Raw genomic sequence first — 25018 nt, forward strand, 5'->3', positions numbered from 1 at the left:
GCGATAATACCCCGAGGAGTCTCCATCTTGAAGTGAGGAGAATCTACGTGCTTGTTGAAGGCACTTAGATCTATGATGGGACGCCACGCCCCGGACTTCTTCCGAACCAGAAACATTCTGGAGTAGAACCCGGGAGTGCATCCCGACATAGGAACCTCCTCGACCGCGCCCTTGGAAAGCATGGTCCTTACTTCCTCCTGGAGCGCCAGAGCCTTTTCCGGATCCCCCGGTGGAGGAAAAAAGATTGGCTCTGACGCTAAGGGCGGATCCCGCACTAGCGGAATGCCTAACCCCTCCTTGATCACAGACAAGGTCCATGCGTCTTCCGTAATTTCCTTCCACTCTGGAAGGAAAGCAGAAAGACGACCCCCCACAGGAAGATCTGGTCGAGGCAGATCGAGACCTTGCCAGGCAAGAGAATCGTCTGCTGACCCGAAGCCTAATCCTGCGGGAGAAGGACCTAAGCTTGAGCCGAGAGGACTGCATTCCTCCCGGCCAAACTCGTCGTCTGACACGACCAAGGAGGGAAGAAAAGAGTCAGGAACCCTTCTTCTTACCCCCAGGAGGGTTCTTACCCTTCTTACCCTTCCATTTGTTGCCCTTGAAGGGAGGCTTATACTTGGGCTGCGCAGAGGACTGCGAAGCCGAAGGTTTAGCCTTCTTCTTAGGAGGCGCTGACCCCTGCGAGGTACTGGCCTTCTCAGCCTGAATCCTCTTCACCAGAAGTGCAGAGGCGACCGAGTCCTCCTTCAAATCCTTCTGAACAGAAGGAAGGGCCCCTCCAAAAAGAGTGGACCCTGAGAAGGGGGCAGTCAACAGTCTGGAACGGTAAGGCTCATCGACCGGGCGATTTTTCAAAACTGAAAACCGCCTAGCCAACAAGACATTGACGAGGGATGACACCTGTAAAGCTGCCAGCGCTCTCAATGCCCCGTTCAGGGCAGAGGTCACTCTGTCCTGGATGTCGGCCTGCTCTGTCTCGGTTATCCGACCCTCAGGCAAGTCGGATACCCTATATAGACAAACCGTCAAGTAGTCTATATACGACAGAATCTGGATGGAGAGACGCAGCAGTCTCTCCATCTTGTGGTGTTCTTTGGGACCGAACACCACCTGGTCCACCGATTTACCGGGCCAAGCTGCAAGTTCCCTCGATTCCAGCTTAGCTGGTTGAGGGGCAAGCAGACCATCATGTGTGGCATAGTCAGTGGCGTGCACCTCTGACAAATCGCCAACACTGAGCTGCAACCCAGCATACCCAGGACTACGGGTTGAAGAAGAATTCTTCCCTAAAACCCGAGACTGGGCGGTGGCCAGAGCTGAAGACACAATGGTGCCTTCTGGCAGAGAGCGGTCCGACCGAGCGGACACCCGAGGAGCCACCAAAGAACCCAAAAGGGTGGTGGACTCGGGGACAGATGATGCCGAAGGTGGTGGGCAAACCTCCTCCCCAAGAATCCGGGAAACGTCAGCCCTAAGGCCCCGCATACCGGATAACACATGCTGGGCCTCAACCTCAGCAGCCTCAGGGTCTCCCTCATCCTGGAAGTCCTCCTCTGAGGGCAAGCCCTCCTGAGGACTGTCGTCAGACGACTCGGAAAGACCAGCGTCTATATCCGAACAACCAGGTGAAAGATGAACAACATCATTGTCCTCTGCCATACCCGCGCCCTCAACGTCCATAGCCTCCACACCATCCAGACCAGAAGCCTGGGGCGGAGGAAATGGGCCAGCCAGAGGGGCCAACCCGAGAGAAGGCTCCCCGTACCGGCGTTTAGGTGCAGTGCGCCTAACGGCCGTGGCTGTAGGTTTAGGCTTAGTAGCCAAAACCCTACCCTTGGACCCAGAGACCAACGAGCCTGCCCGAGAGGCAGAAGTCCTAAAGGTCCGACACACCTTCTTAGGACCGGCCGATAAGGCCCCCGAAGTAGCAGAAAGTTGGGGGGGGTCAACAGAACTGCTAACACGTCTCCGCGAGGGAGAGACCAAACCCCAAGGATTCCATGACGGAAATGCCATGGGGTTAAACCCATATCCCGGAGGATAGGGGAAAGGTCCCGCGGGCTGGGAGTGACCCCAGAACTGGCCAAACTGGCCTGCCTGAGACTGGGGCTGGCCAACTTGCCCAAAGGGCGAAGGTGGACCGCCACTCCCTCCAGGTGGAAACCCGGACATGTACGGGCTATGCTAACACGTCTCCGCGAGGGAGAGACCAAACCCCAAGGATTCCATGACGGAAATGCCATGGGGTTAAACCCATATCCCGGAGGATAGGGGAAAGGTCCCGCGGGCTGGGAGTGACCCCAGAACTGGCCAAACTGGCCTGCCTGAGACTGGGGCTGGCCAACTTGCCCAAAGGGCGAAGGTGGACCGCCACTCCCTCCAGGTGGAAACCCGGACATGTACGGGCTAAGCCCGTAACTGCCGGGATGCTGCCGCAACCCAAAACCATCCGCAGGCTGGTAAGGGCGGCCCAAGGATGGTTGCCCGCAGGCACCCGTATACCCTAAGCCAGGGGAAAACGGAGGCCGGAAACCGGCCCCCTGTCCAGCAAACCCAACCCCTGGGGGGAAACCCCCCAGGTTCCCAGAAGAATGAAACTCGGGACCGGACCTAATAGGACCGGGTCCGGGTAACTGACCGGGAGGGTATGCCTGACCAGCATTGATGCCGGGATTAGTGAGCTGCGCGTCACTAATCCCGGTAGACACAGACAATCCCGAAAGAAAGTCTGTTGTCACACCAGGACCTGAACCCGAAAGAACAGGCCCGGCACCAAGACTGTCCCCAACGACAGCACCACCTGGAATGCCGGGATCACTGACAGAGTCAGTGACCGGCGGCCGGTAGTCCCTACCCGAAGGCAAGCGCGAAAGCTTACGGGCGTTCCCGGCCAATTCGACCCTTGGCTGTGCCAAGCCAGGGTCAGGCTGCCCCTCCCCTACTCCAGGGAGTTCCTGGACAGGAAGGGCCACCCCCTGCTCACGAGAGGGACTTGCCGAAGCAAGACCCCCCGAGACAGGAACAGAGACAGTACCACCAGACCCCAGAGAGCTGGTGGCACGACCCCTACCTCTCTGCTTCCCTCGCTTACCGGAAGAAACAGACGAATCTGTCTTACGGTAAGTTGAGGGTAGCTTTGGAACAATGAAGTCCTTGCCCTGAGATTTTGACTGTGAACAAAGTTCACAAGGCGAAACCTCACTGCAAGGACGACACCTGGGACAGGCATCATGAGGGTCCCGTTCCACAAAGAAATGGGAACACCCATGAGCACTACCTCGTCGCTGTCCCGACCGAGACATACCCTCCAAAGCGAACGTAAACAAAAAATTTACAAGCAGATAAAACGGGAAAATAAGGATAAAATACGATAGTACAAAGTACGCAACGTAGAAAGAATTTCACCCGTAATATAAATCAGAAAACGGTTAAAATAAATAACGTTTGCCGAAACAAACAACCGTCACCGAAATAAACAGAGGTCGGAAATTAACCCACGATAATGGCGGACCGTGGCACACCACCGGCACACGTGGAGTAAAATAACCGGCCGTAAAAGGCACAAAAATAATTTTCAACAACAATTAGTTATATCAATAAAGGCAGATGGGTATAAGGCACACAAACTGCGCAAAAATATGAGTTGACACTCAAACCAAACCGACAAAACAATGTTTTGAATTGGAGCAAGCTCCGTGCGTCAGCATGCAGCAGGCGCCATAAAAGGAAGAGGAAGGGAGATCACTCCGTGGCTCTGTCATCGAGATAGAGGTTACGTCACGGTAGGGAGGTAGGGATATTTGAATCTTTTGTTTTTGGGCTACAAAGATGGGTGTAGGTATTGTATATGCATACTAAGTTATGGTAATTATTACTGAAATGAAAATAACTTTTAAAGTAATTTTTTTTCAAAATAATAATATTGTGGAAGATGACATAGTTATAACACATATGTATTCAAATTATAGTTATTTATATCGCATTTCAATCTTCTCCGTACAATCATACCATATTGTCTGTTCAATATTTCTTTGTATAATTAGTAGTTTAATCCACTTTTACAGTTATTCACACATACCAAAAATACAGGTAATTGAACTAAAATGTTTAAACAAAAGTTTTTATGTTCATAGAAGGATTAAAGTACACGTCCACATACATTCTCAAATAAATGACAGAATCATAACTTACCTAGAGATAAGGAGAAAGTGACGTGAAGGCTTCGACGGTTTATTTTTTAGTGACAACTTTCGTCTCATAAGCCAACATATAGAAACAAACTCTTCCATGTCAATACGGATGTCTTTAAAGCTTACAGGATGTAGTTTTTTTACCTCGAAGAATTGACAAAGCCCTATATAACAACGGGATTTCTCGTGGACAATTGTGTCAATATACCGAAGTTTGTCTACACACACTGCAACTCGTTGCTAGGGCGCAATCTTAAAGCGAATGTGACAGTGTTGAATGATACAGGATGTTGTTGTAAGCGAAGCTATACACATTAAATGTTCATACTTGCCAAAAGATAATTTTCTGTTAAGCTCGCTAACTACCGCATAATACCACCTTTCGCCTTTACCTGAAACTTTTCTGAAATTGTTGAATTGAAAGTTCTAAGATGTTCGTTTATGTAGTACTGCTTTTCCACATCATTCATAGTTACATAACAGGAGACTTGCTACGGACCAGTTAGACTGTTAATTGGCGCTCAATAAACTGTGTTTTCTTGTCATTAATTCTGGGCTTACGTGAGCCATTGTACTGTTCCGAGGTTTCAGAAACTTATACTTTTTTGTGTATTTACACCATCGTTGGGTTGGTTGTATAGGGTTAAAATGTTAAAGGCTTATCAACAGCTAAGGTCATTTAAGGACGGGCCTCCATGTGTGTTTTGAATACGTGCTTGTGTGTATGTGTGTCTAGATAGGGTTTGTTGGTGTGAATTCCTTCCTTGGGATAGCGCTGATCTGATGCCGATTTTGTAGTGCTATCTCACTGAAATACCATGCCAAAGACACACAACACATCATTCCGCCAGGTCACATTATAATGACAACCGGCGAACTTGGTTTGGTTTGGTTCAGTTTTTTTAACGTCTTATTAACAGCTAAGGTCATTTAAAAACGTGTCTCCGTTTGTGTATTGTATATATGCTTGCGTGTGTGTATGCAGGAGACAGGGTATGTTGGTGTCCTTGCCTCCTTGTGATAGCGCGGATCTGATGCCGACTTTATACTGCCATCTCACTGAAATACTATGCCGAAGGCACCAAACACAACATTATAACTGGTCACAGTAAACTGACAACGGCTGAACTAGTCTTTGTCATTACCCTAAAAGCTCAACGTAAAGCAGTAATAAACAAGTTACTATTATGCATAGTGTACTCGAATGATCACACACAGAGCTATTACGTGACCAGCTGTGGTGTGTACTCAGTACTGTAAAAGATATAGATTTTGTGTTTAATCTTAAAGTAATGTCTAATTACCATCTACTTCATGTTCTTCTTGGTGGTACTTTCAACTATGACTTATCTACATATGATCTGGAAGACTTTAGAATAAAATCCATTGTTATTATTACTAAAATTCTTCAATACAGTGGTATTATGTAATTTATCCTTAGATATTTGAATGTTGTATACTGAGTAATATGATCTCACATTTACTTGTGTGTACCTTACGCTTCAGCAAGATTAAGACATGAAATACATATATGTTTGTATTCATATTAGTAGGCAAGCATTTCCTACGTCTTTCCTGTTATACCATTGCACAATTGGGCTGCATGATTAGTGCAACTTACTACCATTCATAATAGTATTTGTATTGTATATATTAATCTTGTGATATGTATTACTACAACTGCAATCATTGGATGGTTGCGCTGTTTCTTCAAGTTATTTATTATATTGTATGTTGTGTATTTCACACCACTGTATGACTATATTGTATGACTTCGTGCAACGGGTTCTACTCAATGTATGATTGTATTGTTAGACTTGTGTAACAGTAATACTGTCTATGATAATGCTGTTTAATTTATAGTGTGATGCTTGTAATACTGTTTATTACAATGTTGTATGATTGCTTAGTACGAGAAGTGTATTACTGTCTATTCTATTATATGATAATGCAGTTTGAGGAGTGTAAATATGTCTATTATATCAATGTGTGATGTAATGTATGATTAGTGTTATACTGTCTCTCATCATAATTATCACCGTATAATGACTGTAATAGTACCTATTATATCATTGTGTTGTGTTTATAGTACTTTATGGTATAATGCGGGAACTATTATTATTCTTTTATGTTTGTGTCTGTCCATGTGCATGTGTGTGTCACTATTTAAGGGTGTGACCATGATTGTGAATGCATTTTCTTCTCTTTCAATAGTGTTGAATTGTACGTGTATTGTTCGTCATTTTTGTAACTCTTCTGTTCTGGAGGAAATAAAAGAAATAATAATAATAATAGCAGGAAACTTGCTACGGACCAGCTAGACTGTTAATTGGCGCTCAATAAACTGTGGTTTCTTGTCATTAGTTCTGGGCTTACGTGAGCCGTTGTACTGTTCCGAGGGTTCAGAAACTTATACTATGCTACCTATATTCCTTCGGTTTTTTTTGTGTATTTACACCATCGTTGGGTTGGTTGTATAGGCTTATCAACAGCTAAGGTCATTTAAGGACGGGCCTCTATGTGTGTTTTGAATGCGTGCTTGTGTGTGTCAAGATAGGGTGTGTTGGTGTGAATTCCTTCCTTGTGATAGCGCTGATCTGATGCCGATTTTGTAGTGCTATCTCACTGAAATACCATGCCAAAGACACACAACACATCATTCCGCAAGGTCACATTATAATGACAACCGGCGAACTTGGTTTGGTTTGGTTTAGTTTTTTTTACGTCTTATTAACAGCTAAGGTCATTTAAAAACGTGTCTCCGTGTGTGTATTGTATGTGTGCTTGCGTGTGTGTATGCAGGAGACAGGGTATGTTGGCGTGCTTGCCTCCTTGTGATAGCGCGGATCTGATGCCGACTTTATACTGCCATCTCACTGAAATACCATGCCGAAGGCACCAAACACAACATTATAACTGGTCACAGTATACTGACAACGGCTGAACTAGTCTTTGTCATTACCCTAAAAGCTCAACGTAAAGCAGTAATTACAAGTTACTATTATGCATAGTGTACTCGAATGATCACACACAGAGCTATTACGTGACCAGCTGTGGTGCGTACTCAGTACTGTAAAAGATATAGATTTTGTGTTTAATCTTAATGTAATGTCTAATTACCATCTACTTCATGTTCTTCTTGGTGGTATTTTCAACTATGACTTATCTACATATGATCTGGAAGACTTTAGAATAAAATCCATTGTTATTATTACTAAAATTCTTCAATACAGTGGTATTATGTAATTTATCCTTAGATATTTGAATGTTGTATACTGAGTAATATGATCGCACATTTACTTGTGTGTACCTCACGCTTCAGCAAGATTAAGACATGAAATACATATATGTTTGTATTCATATTAGTAGGCAAGCATTTCCTACGTCTTTCCTGTTATACCATTGCACAATTGGGCTGCATGATTAGTGCAACTTACTACCATTCATAATAGTATTTGTATTGTATATATTAATCTTGTGATATGTATTACTACAACTGAAATCATTGGATGGTTGCGCTGTTTCTTCAAGTTATTTATTATATTGTATGTTGTGTATTTCACACCACTGTATGACTATATTGTATGACTTCGTGCAACGGGTTCTACTCAATGTATGATTGTATTGTTAGACTTGTGTAACAGTAATACTGTCTATAATAATGCTGTATAATTTATAGTGTGATGCTTGTAATACTGTTTATTACAATGTTGTATGATTGCTTAGTACGAGAAGTGTATTACTGTCTATACTATTATATGATAATGCAGTTTGAGGAGTGTAAATATGTCTATTATATCAATGTGTGATGTAATGTATGATTAGTGTTATACTGTCTCTCATCATAATTATCACCGTATAATGACTGTAATAGTACCTATTATATCATTGTGTTGTGTTTATAGTACTTTATGGTATAATGCGGGAACTATTATTATTCATTTATGTGTGTGTCTGTCCATGTGCATGTGTGTGTCACTATTTAAGGGTGTGACCATGATTGTGAATGCATTTTCTTCTCTTTCAATAGTGTTGAATTGTACGTGTAATGTTCGTCATTTCTGTAACTCTTCTGTTCTGGAGGAAATAAAGGAAATAATAATGATAATAGCAGGAAACTTGCTACGGACCAGCTAGACTGTTAATTGGCGCTCAATAAACTGTGTTTTCTTGTCATTAGTTCTGGGCTTACGTGAGCCGTTGTACTGTTCCGAGGTTTCAGAAACTTATACTATGCTACCTATATTCCTTCGTTTTTTTGTGTATTTACACCATCGTTGGGTTGGTTTTATAGGCTTATCAACAGCTAAGGTCATTTAAGGACTGGCCTCTATGTGTGTTTTGAATGCGTGCTTGTGTGTGTCTAGATAGGGTGTGCTGGTGTGAATTCCTTCCTTGTGATAGCGCCGACCCGATGCCGATTTTGTAGTGCTATCTCACTGAAATACCATGCCGAAGACACACAACACATCATTCCGCCAGGTCACATTATAATGACAACCGGCGAACTTGGTTTGGTTTAGTTTTTTTAACGTTCTATTAACAGGTAAGGTCATTTAAAAACGTGTCTCCGTGTGTGTATTGTATGTGTGCTTGCGTGTGTGTATGCAGGAGACAGGGTATGTTGGCGTGCTTGCCTCCTTGTGATAGCGCGGATCTGATGCCGACTTTATACTGCCATCTCACTGAAATACCATGCCGAAGGCACCAAACACAACATTATAACTGGTCACAGTATACTGACAACGGCTGAACTAGTCTTTGTCATTACCCTAAAAGCTCAACGTAAAGCAGTAATTACAAGTTACTATTATGCATAGTGTACTCGAATGATCACACACAGAGCTATTACGTGACCAGCTGTGGTGCGTACTCAGTACTGTAAAAGATATAGATTTTGTGTTTAATCTTAATGTAATGTCTAATTACCATCTACTTCATGTTCTTCTTGGTGGTATTTTCAACTATGACTTATCTACATATGATCTGGAAGACTTTAGAATAAAATCCATTGTTATTATTACTAAAATTCTTCAATACAGTGGTATTATGTAATTTATCCTTAGATATTTGAATGTTGTATACTGAGTAATATGATCGCACATTTACTTGTGTGTACCTCACGCTTCAGCAAGATTAAGACATGAAATACATATATGTTTGTATTCATATTAGTAGGCAAGCATTTCCTACGTCTTTCCTGTTATACCATTGCACAATTGGGCTGCATGATTAGTGCAACTTACTACCATTCATAATAGTATTTGTATTGTATATATTAATCTTGTGATATGTATTACTACAACTGAAATCATTGGATGGTTGCGCTGTTTCTTCAAGTTATTTATTATATTGTATGTTGTGTATTTCACACCACTGTATGACTATATTGTATGACTTCGTGCAACGGGTTCTACTCAATGTATGATTGTATTGTTAGACTTGTGTAACAGTAATACTGTCTATAATAATGCTGTATAATTTATAGTGTGATGCTTGTAATACTGTTTATTACAATGTTGTATGATTGCTTAGTACGAGAAGTGTATTACTGTCTATACTATTATATGATAATGCAGTTTGAGGAGTGTAAATATGTCTATTATATCAATGTGTGATGTAATGTATGATTAGTGTTATACTGTCTCTCATCATAATTATCACCGTATAATGACTGTAATAGTACCTATTATATCATTGTGTTGTGTTTATAGTACTTTATGGTATAATGCGGGAACTATTATTATTCATTTATGTGTGTGTCTGTCCATGTGCATGTGTGTGTCACTATTTAAGGGTGTGACCATGATTGTGAATGCATTTTCTTCTCTTTCAATAGTGTTGAATTGTACGTGTAATGTTCGTCATTTCTGTAACTCTTCTGTTCTGGAGGAAATAAAGGAAATAATAATGATAATAGCAGGAAACTTGCTACGGACCAGCTAGACTGTTAATTGGCGCTCAATAAACTGTGTTTTCTTGTCATTAGTTCTGGGCTTACGTGAGCCGTTGTACTGTTCCGAGGTTTCAGAAACTTATACTATGCTACCTATATTCCTTCGTTTTTTTGTGTATTTACACCATCGTTGGGTTGGTTTTATAGGCTTATCAACAGCTAAGGTCATTTAAGGACTGGCCTCTATGTGTGTTTTGAATGCGTGCTTGTGTGTGTCTAGATAGGGTGTGCTGGTGTGAATTCCTTCCTTGTGATAGCGCCGACCCGATGCCGATTTTGTAGTGCTATCTCACTGAAATACCATGCCGAAGACACACAACACATCATTCCGCCAGGTCACATTATAATGACAACCGGCGAACTTGGTTTGGTTTAGTTTTTTTAACGTTCTATTAACAGGTAAGGTCATTTAAAAACGTGTCTCCGTGTGTGTATTGTATGTGTGCTTGCGTGTGTGTATGCAGGAGACAGGGTATGTTGGCGTGCTTGCCTCCTTGTGATAGCGCGGATCTGATGCCGACTTTATACTGCCATCTCACTGAAATACCATGCCGAAGGCACCAAACACAACATTATAACTGGTCACAGTATACTGACAACGGCTGAACTAGTCTTTGTCATTACCCTAAAAGCTCAACGTAAAGCAGTAATTACAAGTTACTATTATGCATAGTGTACTCGAATGATCACACACAGAGCTATTACGTGACCAGCTGTGGTGCGTACTCAGTACTGTAAAAGATATAGATTTTGTGTTTAATCTTAATGTAATGTCTAATTACCATCTACTTCATGTTCTTCTTGGTGGTATTTTCAACTATGACTTATCTACATATGATCTGGAAGACTTTAGAATAAAATCCATTGTTATTATTACTAAAATTCTTCAATACAGTGGTATTATGTAATTTATCCTTAGATATTTGAATGTTGTATACTGAGTAATATGATCGCACATTTACTTGTGTGTACCTCACGCTTCAGCAAGATTAAGACATGAAATACATATATGTTTGTATTCATATTAGTAGGCAAGCATTTCCTACGTCTTTCCTGTTATACCATTGCACAATTAGGCTGCATGATTAGTGCAACTTACTACCATTCATAATAGTATTTGTATTGTATATATTAATCTTGTGATATGTATTACTACAACTGAAATCATTGGATGGTTGCGCTGTTTCTTCAAGTTATTTATTATATTGTATGTTGTGTATTTCACACCACTGTATGACTATATTGTATGACTTCGTGCAACGGGTTCTACTCAATGTATGATTGTATTGTTAGACTTGTGTAACAGTAATACTGTCTATAATAATGCTGTATAATTTATAGTGTGATGCTTGTAATACTGTTTATTACAATGTTGTATGATTGCTTAGTACGAGAAGTGTATTACTGTCTATACTATTATATGATAATGTAGTTTGAGGAGTGTAAATATGTCTATTATATCAATGTGTGATGTAATGTATGATTAGTGTTATACTGTCTATCATCATAATTATCACCGTATAATGACTGTAATAGTACCTATTATATCATTGTGTTGTGTTTATAGTACTTTATGGTATAATGCGGGAACTATTATTATTCTTTTATGTGTGTGTCTGTCCATGTGCATGTGTGTGTCACTATTTAAGGATGTGACCATGATTGTGAATGCATTTTCTTCTCTTTCAATAGTGTTGAATTGTACGTGCATTGTTCGTCATTTTCTGTAACTCTTCTGTTCTGGAGGAAATAAAGGAAATACTACTAATAATAACAGGAAACTTGCTACGGACCAGCTAGACTGTAAATTGGCGCTCAATAAACTGTGTTTGCTTGTCATTAGTTCTGGGCTTACGTGAGCCGTTGTACTGTTCCGAGGTTTCAGAAACTTATACTATGCTACCTATGTTCCTTCTTTTTTTTGTGTATTTACACCATCGTTGGGTTGGTTGTATAGTCTTATCAACAGCTAAGGTCATTTAAGGACGGGCCTCTATGTGTGTTTTGAATGCGTGCTTGTGTGTGTCTAGATAGGGTGTGTTGGTGTGAATTCCTTCCTTGTGATAGCGCTGATCTGATGCCGATTTTGTAGTGCTATCTCACTGAAATACCATGCCGAAGACACACAACACATCATTCCGCCAGGTCACATTATAATGACAACCGGCGAACTTGGTTTGGTTTAGTTTTTTTAACGCTTACTGCCATCTCACTGAAATACCATGCCGAAGGCACCAAACACAACATTATAACTGGTCACAGTATACTGACAACGGCTGAACTAGTCTTTGTCATAACCCTAAAAGCTCAACGTAAAGCAGTAATTACAAGGCAGGGAATAACAACTACCATTAAATTACAACTACCATTTTAAGGACTTTAGTATGTCTTCTTTTGAAGGAAACTCTTTTTTCGAAGAAAGCACACCTTATGCAACTAATAATCCTTAAAGTTCGCAAGGAGTTATCTACCTTCCTTCAGTCAACAAGCCATTTTACATATTTGTGAATTTTGTTGTAGAATCATTTCGAACACAAAAACATATACTTCAGTAAAGTTTCGATACAATCACAGGTACTTATATATATTTTCATTGCATATAATGATTTGACAATTTTCCATAGTCTACAAAAGAAACCCGATTTAAGACAAAATATGCAATAATTCAAGTCGACGTATTTAGATGTAATTTAAAGTGCTGGCGGGATAGCGATATTTATGTCAGGCCCGACTTTTAATGTTAAATATTCAGTACTTTTGTACCCGACACAAACGTTGCTGCTCGGTTGACTTTTCTGAAAGACACCCTGTAGTTTATTGTCCAGATATAGGGACAATAACTGGAGCGAGACAGTTTGTTCTTTTGGTTTGGAATGAGGGGCACACGAAAGGATATTTCAAATGTAATCATTAAAACCTTAGCTTGTAATAAATACATCATAATTGTGTCTTGCTGAACTGATATCCTTTTCAGTTAAGTTATGAAGTGTATATGTTTATAGATTTAAGAACCGTTTTTAAAAGGAATTTATTTATATATATATATATCAAGTCTTTTTGACCCAGCGTGTAATAAAACTGTTTCAAGGTGTATTCAATCTCCTGATAAGATTACATACATTGATTCAGGACCAGGGGAATTTACTGTAAAAAACCTAGGTATATGACACGTGTTTGGGTCATGCAACTCAGATAGTTCTGACACTGAAAATACCATGAACTCAGTGTTGCTGTTTTAATTATCGTCTGTCCAATCACACATTCAAGTGCATAAACGTCGAATGGAGTCTACAATTGTTTTTTTTTTATTTAGCAATGGTTGGACGACTTGATCATATGTTTTCCGGTTGATGCAAGAAATAATATTATTTCGGATAACAACACGTGTCAGTTTGGTTGTTAAATATCGCTTCAAGGATGGGTACCGACCTTCATTGATGCTGAACTGTGCATAATATAGCTGTCATATAGGAAACAGTACTGACACTGAACGCTCTATGCTGAGGTATGTATAATCTCCTGATACAGTATATGCAGAGAATAATAATTATGTATAATATCGCTGAGTAAATAGAAACAGAATTATATACTCAACAGTATCAATGTTGATGTATGTATGACATTACTGGTATCGAAACAGAATTATCAACTTAACACTATCGATGTTGATGTATGTATGACATTACTGACATAGAAACAGAATTATCAACTTAACACTATCGATGCTGATGTATGTATGACATTACTGGTATGAAAACAGAACTATCAACTAAACACTATCGATGTTGATGTATGTATGACATTACTGGTATGGAAACAGAATTATCAACTTAACACTATCGATGCTGATGTATGTATGACATTACTGGTATGAAAACAGAACTATCAACTAAACACTATCGATGTTGATGTATGTATGACATTACTGGCATAGAAACAGAATTATCAACTTAACACTATCGATGCTGATGTATGTATGACATTACTGGTATGAAAACAGAATTATCAACTTAACACTATCGATGTTGATGTATGTATGACATTACTGGTATAGAAACAGAATTATCAACTTAACACTATCGATGCTGATGTATGAACGACATTGCTAAATGTATTGTATAAAATAGAATTAAACACTAAATATTGTCTACGTTGACGTATGCATGACATTACTGTTATATAAAACAGAATTGTACACAAGACACTATAGATGCTGATGTATGTATGATATATTACTGGTATACATATATAGAATACACTATATACACTGAACGAAGTGGATGTTGAGTTACATATATGCATGACAAAGCTTGTATATATAGAAAATACTTTATTTACTGAGCACTGTGGATATTGCAGAATATATGACATAACTGGCATATTGAAAACTGCAAGTACATAATCTAACCATAAATCTTTGTTCGAAACATTTTAATTTTAGTCGAATACATTAATAAAAACTGTTATTTCAAAACATGTATAAATAACTTCCGACTGCTCAATTTACCTTTATAGTTTTATACGGTGAAAATATATAAATAACCTAGGTAAATGTTCATGATTTTACCAATATACTATAATTAAAGACGTGTTGGAGTTAAGTTGTACAATTGTAGCACAAATTTTATTTATTCTCTAAAGAAGACTTGGTGATAAGATACATATAATAACTGTGAATATTACTAAGTCGCTTATACGTTTTAGTAGGTCAAGATCCAACACCGACCTAGATATGTCCATAACACCTTGTACATGCTGAAGTCAGTTACCTTAGTCCATACCATAAACATGTACATGTCGTATTGCAAGAGTTATTCGAGGAACATTAAAATCTGAAAATAACAGCAGTATTATTTTTTCAAATTAAAAAAAACAACACTATTCATTTATTTCGAACAACAGGAATCAACGTTCGACATAGAATTTCAAAGGAGAGAGAAAATGTGCTCTTAATAGATAATATGTCTATGTTGACATATTACTAATGTAAATAAACAAGTACTCGTGGAAGATTTGCTCGGTAGGAACTTACAGTTGGTAGTTATAGACAGGCGATACATGTAGTAGGCAGTTGTGACCAATGGGCATTTGGTTTTTGTTTAAAGAATGTATCTTGAATTTTTTTATCGATGTTAAATATATAGCATGTGAAATAACACCTACTGTGACGTCATAGGTACTGTAGAAATGAGATGACGTGACGAATTCATGGCGAATGATAAACAATATTTTTGCTAAATCTATTTTTGACAAAGATTTCACAGAAATTTTAAATACTGCCAGCCTTCGTTAAATGTATGATAATTGTCAGTCAATCGAATTATAAGAAATTATTTTGTATATCTGCAGGTGTATTGTGATTCCATGATAATGTATATCTATTAGGTTAAATCCTACATGTGCACTACACATGTTTCCTGGTTGTCGATTAAATGTCGATTTATTATTATCTCACAACGTTTTATTGTTTATTTTATTTTGCTGATATATTGTATCTTACATAAACACTACCTACTTAGTTTGTCTCGACATTGTTTTTTTTCTTTTTAATTTTAATTTTTAATTTTGATTTGTCAATTATGTAGGTGGCCTATTGCTTATCTCGACGTTGTGTCGTTAAGTTCAACATTCTGTCATTGGTCCAACTGTTTTCTCGCTTATCTCGTTATCTCGACGCTTTGTTGTTTATCACCAAGTTACTTTAAATTCCAATGCCATCAGATTCCTATTGCATATATGATTAGTTAAATGAGTCTGTACCAGTCGGACGCATTGTCCGGTGTTATACCCTGGTGCACCTACAAACGCACGGTCGACTCCAATACGTCCAAATTAACTTATGCCGGTCATCTAGAGGGGTTCATAAACTAATAACATGGATTTTCATTATCTCGAGACAGAATTAGATAAAGCTTGTCCGCGTATATAACGTAACGGTTGAAACTTTTGTTAAAAATATAAAAATGAAAAGACAAATTAGAGTTGCTTTTTTAAAACTTATTCCAACAGATTTCCTTAAAGAAGAAGCATGCTTATGCATATGTAAATTTTTAACCTTTTCCTCAAAAAGTTGTCGGTAAAGCTAACAATACTTTATTTTTAGACTGTCTTAAATATGGTTAAATGTTTTGTGCATAGTACTAGACACGTATTATGCACACACATGAACTACAACAATACTTCAATGATACGCTATTGTATACCCAATCACATTAGGCTCACATATGTCAGTTTTCTTTGTTAGCTGATTAACTACTCATATGTGGCAATGTTATAATCTGGGACTATGTTTAATTAGGGACTAACAATACAGTCATATGCAGTGGCAGATCCAGAGACCTATTTGGTGGGGGTCCAAATTTCCAGGGGGGTTTCCAAGTGGGGAAAAATTGAGAAAAATTGTGAAAATACATGATTTTTAAAGAAAATTCTCAGGGTGGGGGGTTTCCAGAAGCCCCCAAAAAACCTCTGGATCCACAAATGATATGTATAACTAATATATAGATATATTTACATAATGAAATATATTTCATTTCTTATTATTTTCTTTCAAATCCGGTCGTTTAAGATTATAAGACTCTTTCATGTCCAGGGGAGTAGGATCGGGAAATTCCACCCGAGCGGTTTTCAAATTTGATAGAACCCGAGGGTTTTGCCAAATTTGAAAATCCCGAGGTTGGAATTTCCCTATCCTACATCCTAGGGCATGGAAGAGTATTTTTCTCTGGGTTTTTTCATGGTTTCTCAGCTTAATCTGGAATTAGAGAAAAATACTCTTTCATGCCCAAGGGTGTAGGAAACGGAAATTCAACCCTCGGGATTTTCAAATTTGGCAAAACCCTCGGGTTTTACCAAATTGGAAAACCCCTCGGGTGGAATTTCCCTATCCTACACCCGTGGACATGAAATATTCTTATGATCTTTTGTGTAATTTATTAATAACGTTTATGAAAGGTTTTAATGATGTTTGAATAATCACTTCATTCAAACTTTCTTTTATCATTCAAATGAATTATTCGTTTTTTCATTTAATATCACAAGAACACAAAACAATTACAAAGCCCATTGGTTATTGATATTGACAAAAAGTTACAACTTTGTACGAGCTTGTCACAGCTGACAAACTGTGGAGAAAACCGTCCATTTCTATCTTCTGCACAAGGCCCTGAAATAATATGAAGTTTTAATATTATAAATACATTATCAAAAGTCAACAAAACAAACAGAAGATGTTTGATTAGTTAGTTTGACTTTATTAAAACTTAGCACGTTATGCTATTGAATATATGTATGTTGACATATACGTGATTAATAAAATAACTAAACGTTCAAAATTTTGTAAAACAAATATAATTTTAGATAAAGATAAAGAAAATGTTGTCTCTCATTTCCCTGTGTGTAAGATAAAACTGTCCAGGGTAAGAAAGGAGTGTAGGAAATTCCTATCTTACACCCCATTTCACGTGACGTAACGTTACAATGGCTGAACAATGACGTGACGTCACGAATTTGGAACCCTCCGATGCCGCGATGCGGAAAAGGCGACGTGATGAAATTAAAACATTTTACGATATATTTACCGTACACGTTGGAAAAAATGTGATTAATTTTTCAGCGCAAACTTTGTTTGCAAATATGGGATATGCTCAATCTGGCTGGCTGATTCGTTTTCGTCTAAAAAGCTCATGGGAAAAATTGATATTTTGAAACTGGTAGCCAGTTAAAACGCATTTTCATGATTCCTTAGCTTATTCTGTTGGTTGGAATGAGAGAGAAAAACTCATTCATGCCCAAGGGTGTAGGATAGGGAAATTCCACCCTCGGGATTTTCCTTTCCTACACCCCTGGGCATGAAAGAGTCTTATGATATTGATGAGAGCATTATCTTTGATATGGAAGAAGTAATACTAATAAATATTTCATAACTTTAGAATGAAGGAAGGTTATTCTATGTAATGCTACCCATATCATACTACGAATGCATTTAGGTTCAGGAACTGTTAAAATAATGTGACACTAATCCATTTAGGTTCAGGAACTGTTAAAATAATGTGACACTAATCCATTAAGGTGACGGAAAGGACAGTTTGTAAAAAAAAAATATCGCTTTCATAAATATATCGAGCTATTTTAACATTATATTATTAGTATATTAGGCAGTATAGGCCTAATATCTCACATCTTAAAGGTTCATATCTAAGAGAATTAGGAATATTTAATTTTGAACACAATAAATATGACTGTACTGGTAATATCTTTGTATTGAGCTACAATGTAAGAAATTAACGCTAATTTAACATTTAATGGTGTAAAGCTTATAAGACATGGACCAGTCGATATGAACAATGGTTGGTATTATTCAAAACCCTAATTCATCCGAACAATTTCTAAATCCAGATGTTGAAGACTTGACTTCATTTTATCAGAAAAAAAAATGTTTAAGATAAGGGAGTGTACCGTCCTTCCAGGTGGAAACCATATATATTTTATACATAGATCATCATGTTCATCAATGTGGTGAAGGCTTATTGAAGTATTCAATCAAAACACACGTTGCAAACGAATCATGTTATGTTGATCTAGGGTTGACATATATCTGGACATCTCAAAAAGTGACTACTCTAGAACGACAAAAACTTAAACATGTTATAACACAAAAGCTTAATGACCAGTTTATTCAAAAGTGGTATGCCGATATCGAAAAAAGTAGTAGAGGACAAAATTATCTATTATTTAAATCTAATTTTGGTTTTGAAAATTACTTAACTCAATTAAACAAGAGGGATCGTGTTGTGTTTTGCAAATTTCGCTCGTCAAACTTTCCGCTGCCCCTGGAAACTGGCCGTTGGATGGGAATTCCTCGAGAGGAAAGAGAATGTACTTTTTGTAATAGAAATGAAACAGGAGATGAATTTCATTATTTGTTTAAATGTCAACAAGAATCCATACGCCAGATTAGGGAAAAATTTATTCCAAAATATTATTACACCAATCCAAATGTTGATAAAATGAAAGGAATGTTCACAATATGTAACAAACAATTAATCAAAAGGGTTAGTACATTTCTTGTAAAACTGCAAATAATTATAAAAAAATAACAATTGAAATAAATCAGTATGTCAAAAATACTATACTTTGCATTATGATTATGGCAGTGAAGATAATTTGCTGTGAAAATTGAGTATCCAATACATATATGACTAATGCTGATAAATCTGGTCATATATATTCTTCTGTGTCACATGCATGAACTAATGCGGAATCTGTTCATGTGTAATCTACTCTCACTCGTGTGAACTAATGCTGAATCTGTTCACATGTAATCTACATGTGTGAAATAATGCTAAATCTGTCCTTGTATAATACTACTGTTTCACATGTATGAAATGAGGATGTGTAATCTTACTGTTTCACATGTATGAAATAATTATGTGTAAACTTACTGTTTCACATGTAAGAAAATAATGTTGAATCTGTNATGAAATATTGCTGAATCTGTCTATGAAATAATGCTGAATCTGTCTATGAAATAATGCTTAATCTGTCCATGTGTAATCTACTCTCTCTGTCATGTTTTATTTTGATTGATGTTATTTTGTTTGACCTCTTGTTACACACTTTGTGTGTCAGAGCGTAAAAAACAAATTTGAAATCTTGAAATCTTGTTACAAACTATCTGTTTACCATAACGCAGCACGTAATAAACGAGAAAGCATGTTTATGTTGCGAATGCAGCAAGCGTGTCGTGAATTCGTTTGTCGTCTATAAAAGTAATTTTAAAGCTATCTCGGTTGTAATTGATACATTTATAAAAATATATAAATATTCATGTACAAATGGTGAAATTTTAGAATCACCCATTTATACTTGAAACATTTATTCTAATTTCAGATATACCTTTCACGTAGACTTTGACAAGGGACTTTTATCTTAACTACAAAATACACCATGTCAGATGCGGCTACAGAGAATGGAGGTATGGTGGATCACTTTGGCGTCACATTTCATTGTGCGCCAGTTGGCTTTATATTCCCTAAATATTTGCTTGCTATGAATACATATTGCTTTACAAGCATGGTGCTGAATTACAATCTCTCAGTTATTTTTGTTTATCATTGTTGGGCAGCTGATGCAAAGATATGTTGTTTTTTTTTGTTAAAAAAACATAGGATTTCATGTTAACAAATTCAATTTATCAAATATACTTTCATGTAACAGTAAAACTAGACAAAAAAATGTTTCCGGCACAACACAGTCAAATACCCTGGTGGTTCCTTACATCACGAGCTCAAATACTTTCTTATACACACATGCATGAAAACAACAGTATCTTAACTTAGTATGAGTTTAAAAAAAGTAATTGAATCTTCAAATAATGAATTACCTCGTTAAAAGCTTGCACTGATAATACTCACGATTTAAAAAACAAAATATTTAAAAGCGCGAATAATATCAATTAACCGTAACAAATTCTGTCAAAAAAAGTCATATCTTGTGATCCTATATTGTTTCAGATTTTCACTGATACGATGTTGTCAGCTTCGTGGTTAGGATGACAGAATGAAATTCGTTTTCTTTCAGCTTCTACCATTGTAGATGAAAAAGTAAAGGATGGTACTATAACGGATATTGTTATTACTGAAAGGGAAAATGACGATGCTAAACACCAGAACGGCGATGCTAAGCAACAGAATGACGATGCTAAGCAACAAAATGGCGACTCTAGGCAACAGAATGGCGATGCAAAACAGCAAAATGGCGGTAACAAAAAACAAAACGAAGACACTTCCAGTTCCGGCGAAGATAAACTGGAGGAGAAAAAAGAAGACGCACCGGCAGTTGGCGTTTTTGAAATTGTATGTTCAGGGATGATCAATGCACAGTTTTTATTTGTCCTCAGCTTTCACTGCGCAATTTACACGAGTTGCGTTGACACCCTAAGTTTAGTAACAAGCACATCCCCAGTATTACCCTCAAACCCTCATAATATGACAATTCAATGAGTCATTTTTCGCACTCTTCGAAATCCAAAGGACAAGTTCTTCATATATCAAATGAAGTTTAGAAAATTTTAACATTTATCACGGGAGGATAGACGGTTTCAATATATTTTTTGTTTTTGATGAGTTGATAAAGTCGCTTTTAGATCAATGGAAACAAGTAGGGAAATGTTAATCTGAGGTATATTCATTGAATTTTCTTTTTTGTGTAAAAAGTTCATTGACCAGCTAAAGCATACACAATGCCACTCGGTATTTCTCCTTTTACCCTAAAAGGTCTTAGTTCCGGTCACAGAGAAACTTACTCTCTAATTGAAGTGAAAAGGAAATAACTTTAAGATCACCATTTGGCAGACCCAAAGAGTTGCTTATTGATTTTTGACTAACGTTTGCAACTAAAAATGCTTTTAAATAGGAGTTCATTTTACAAATAGGTGATTTGACACGTCTTAATCTTTGGAATTGAAGCTTTATTGAAATATAAATAATAAAAAAATAAATGCTCCATTTTAATTATTCTAATTTAATATGTTCGTGCTGTCCTTTTTATTTGGTAGCTACCTACTTGCTTTGATAATGCTATTTGATTCTATTTTCGAATACGTGATACTCGTTTATTGAAGTTTACTGCTTGACTAACCCTCAAATATACTTGTTAACCATATAAGAGAAAATGAATAAATCACCAACATCATATAGATGAAAAGTTAAAACAACAATGCTTTCTTTGTTTCAGTTCAAATTTGCAGACAAGTGGGATGTCATTATGATGATAGTTGGTGCCTTTGGCGCCGTAGCGCACGGCATAGCATTGCCTTGTCTTATCATCGTTTTTGGCGAGATGACCGACTCATTTGTGGACTCAGGAAAATATTCTGGGATTTTGACTGACATCGCACTGTTTCTCACTAATGTGGGGATCACTCGCGATCAAGCACTGAAAGCGCCTTCCCTTCTGCTGTATGTATATATTGTATATCTCCCATAAACACTGTAGGTTTTCTTACTAACGACTCATTGGATAAACCTCCTAGAAGTAGGTAAGCATTTTAGTGACATACAAATGGGTACCACTCTGGTCGTTATTTCATTGGTCAATCTTTGTATTAATCTTCTATTGAAACTTCATGATCCATGGTAATTGCTTTACCCCCCTTCCGACATAATGTATTTCTTAATGAAACATGGGGTTTACAGTTAAAAAATGAACGTTATAGGAGAAACATATCCCTGGTGGGTGGAGCCCACTTATGTCTACATAAACGTTATCGTGAGTAAGAGGTTTTCATTGGATGAGTGTATTGCACGATTTTTCGTCTACTTCCCTGCACGTATCATCCAACTCCCCAATCCTAACTCACTCTTCACACATCGCTCGGACAGAACAGTTCATATGCTTGACAGCCCTGGTAAGTCTTTGTCTATGTCTTTGTGTAACTTACATCATGTAACGTACATTAACTGTTGTCCATTTGTCAGTATAGACCGTAGCTAGTTCTACTGTATATTTCCTGTGTTCCTGTCAAATGTCCAAGTCTATGTATTGTATGTTTTAGGTTCCCTTTTCCCGTATATAAAGAACTATTTGAAAAAAGAAACGAATCTGTCTTGTTATACTAGACTACATGGTTACAAATGAGGCCCCACGTTGGACGCCATTTGTATCCAAGTTGTCTAGTATCCAAGAAGTCTAGAATAACAAAAAGACAGACTCGTTTCTTTTTCCGTATATAAAGAACTATTCGAAAGAAGAAACGAGTCTGTCTTGTTGTTACATTTGTAAAATATGAAAATAAAATAAACATGATAACAACACCTCACGGGTTTGGGAAAACTCTTTATATACTGAAGTAGATATGCTTATCTGAGATTCAAACTATTGTGACTTAGTTATAATGTTTTCACATTTGATGCGACCACTGTTTATCGCTGCATTGTTTCGATAGTTCTTTGTGTGTTGGTGTGGGAGTATATCGTTTCTTAGTGTTTTGACACTTTAGTGTCTTTTCTTGTTAAAACTGTGGTATCTTTTAAAGTATATGTATTTCTACATTGTAGACCCTACTTAACTGACATAAAGACAAACTACACCACAGTGGACACTACAGTGATACAGAGACAAGTGGACAACGACTTCCTTGAAGACATGGAAAAATTTGCACTGTATTACGTTGGTAAGTACAATAGAAATTACAAGAGTTTATATGTTGAGGTTCATGGTATTTTTCGTTTTGTTATGGCGTCTCTTTATAAGTTCTTGTTTTTTTATCGATTTTGATATTGTATTCGTTCTTGTGTGTTGGCGACGCAATACATATACATTTTCTCTCTTGTTTAGTTTATAATGAATCCTCTTCAACATTTTTTATATAAATTTTTAAAGATGTCACAACTTTCAGTTTTCTGTTTTTCCCATTGTGTTTTCGCAATGTACTGATAGAAATGAATAAATGGATACATGTGCAAATATTCTCAACAGATATAACAGTGAAACAAATACTCATATAAATTAATATTTATTCAGTAAAAGTTATACACAACAACACCCTTTTCATTTAAGTAGATAATTTACAAAGTTGATATCTATAATTTACGTACTTGTCTTACCCATCATATACAGTTTTTATCGTTTTTAACTAACTAGACCCTTTGATATGTTTTATATCGTATAATGACATAAGCTTTTCCTGATGCAATGTATTTACATTTTCAGCCATCGCTGTTGGTGTTTTGGTATGCGCATACTTTCAAGTCACATTTTGGATTCTTTCTTCTGAACGGCAAATCCATAGAATACGAAAGGCGTTCTTTCGGAACATAATGCGACAGGATATAGGCTGGTTTGACACACACGAGACGGGAGAGCTGAACACAAGGCTCACCGAGTGAGTATGAATCACATATATAGGCATGAAACAATTGCGGAAAATGCACAGCAAGATCGGGGATCGAACCCGAGACCCTCCAAACTCTAGGCGGACGCTCTACAAATTGAGCTACCTGGTCACCTCCGATACAACACTTTATACAACCCAGAATATGTTATCCCCTTGTCAAGCATTCAATCCTTTTTGTCTTTTTCAAGGCAATAAAAAAATTGTTTAAACCAAGCATTCACCAAGTTCTTGAAACAAGGGTTGGCCATAGGCACCTAATGTAACAGGAAACGGAGAAATAAACGGCCAGTCCGGTGTTCGAACCCGGGACCCTCCGAACTCCAGCAGATGCCCTACAAGTTGAGCTACCTGGTCGCTGACGATCGCCCCAGTCCATTTCCGCTACAGACCAATTTTGTTTATCTTGTTTATTGGTAGCTGACAGGGTAGACCAGAACTGTTCGTTAATAAAAATACAACATTCCAGTTGATGCAGTACTTTTTTCTTCACAGTCTCAGTTAAAACATCATAATGATATACAAATACTATTAGTTCCTGCAAAATATTTTCCTGCATTATTTGAATCTGAAGTTAACTTGCCGTTCTTCCATACAATGACTTTAGTGTTCTTAGAAACGGAACACGTTTTTATACAAGTTGTTCTCACTAGTTCTAGTAGCTTCGGTTTATCAGTCATCATACCCAAATTGTTTCACTGAGATTTTAAGCTTAACTGAAGATGCCACATCATTTTATTTCTGTGGTAGTGTAGTTTAGATATTATTGTAGAAACGCAATAAAATATCATTAGCTGGATGTGTATTTTGTTATGTATGTTATCATTTCAGATATTGAAGACGAATATCATTTTATTTTAATATGTAACAATTTTCATATTCTGAGAGTAAAATACATAAAACCATATTACTGGCGAAATCCTTCAATGTTTAAACTTGTACAGTTACTAAGTGCTGATAATATCAGCGTTATTC

At 37.6% G+C, this 25018-nt stretch overlaps 1 protein-coding gene across 3 annotated transcripts in view; it reads left to right on the forward strand.

The window, feature by feature from the left end:
* Window positions 1-13274: 13274 nt before the first annotated feature.
* Window positions 13275-25018, forward strand: part of LOC110450375 (multidrug resistance protein 1A-like) — a 32004-nt gene continuing 20260 nt past the window's right edge. For 2 of the 3 annotated variants that reach the window (XM_021497856.1, XM_021497858.1), the window contains exons 1-6: window positions 13275-13654; window positions 20041-20125; window positions 20731-21005; window positions 21886-22109; window positions 23208-23323; window positions 23863-24034. In XM_021497856.1, coding sequence (XP_021353531.1) covers window positions 20098-20125; window positions 20731-21005; window positions 21886-22109; window positions 23208-23323; window positions 23863-24034 — 815 coding nt within the window. In that variant the 5' untranslated portion in view covers window positions 13275-13654; window positions 20041-20097. Of the gene's footprint in view, window positions 13655-20040; window positions 20126-20730; window positions 21006-21885; window positions 22110-22488; window positions 22559-23207; window positions 23324-23862; window positions 24035-25018 lie in introns of those variants that run through there. The other variant, XM_021497859.1, reaches the window with a different exon arrangement.

Source organism: Mizuhopecten yessoensis, unplaced genomic scaffold (assembly GCF_002113885.1).
Source record: "Mizuhopecten yessoensis strain PY_sf001 unplaced genomic scaffold, ASM211388v2 scaffold5193, whole genome shotgun sequence".
Taxonomy (NCBI): Eukaryota; Metazoa; Mollusca; class Bivalvia; order Pectinida; family Pectinidae; genus Mizuhopecten; species Mizuhopecten yessoensis.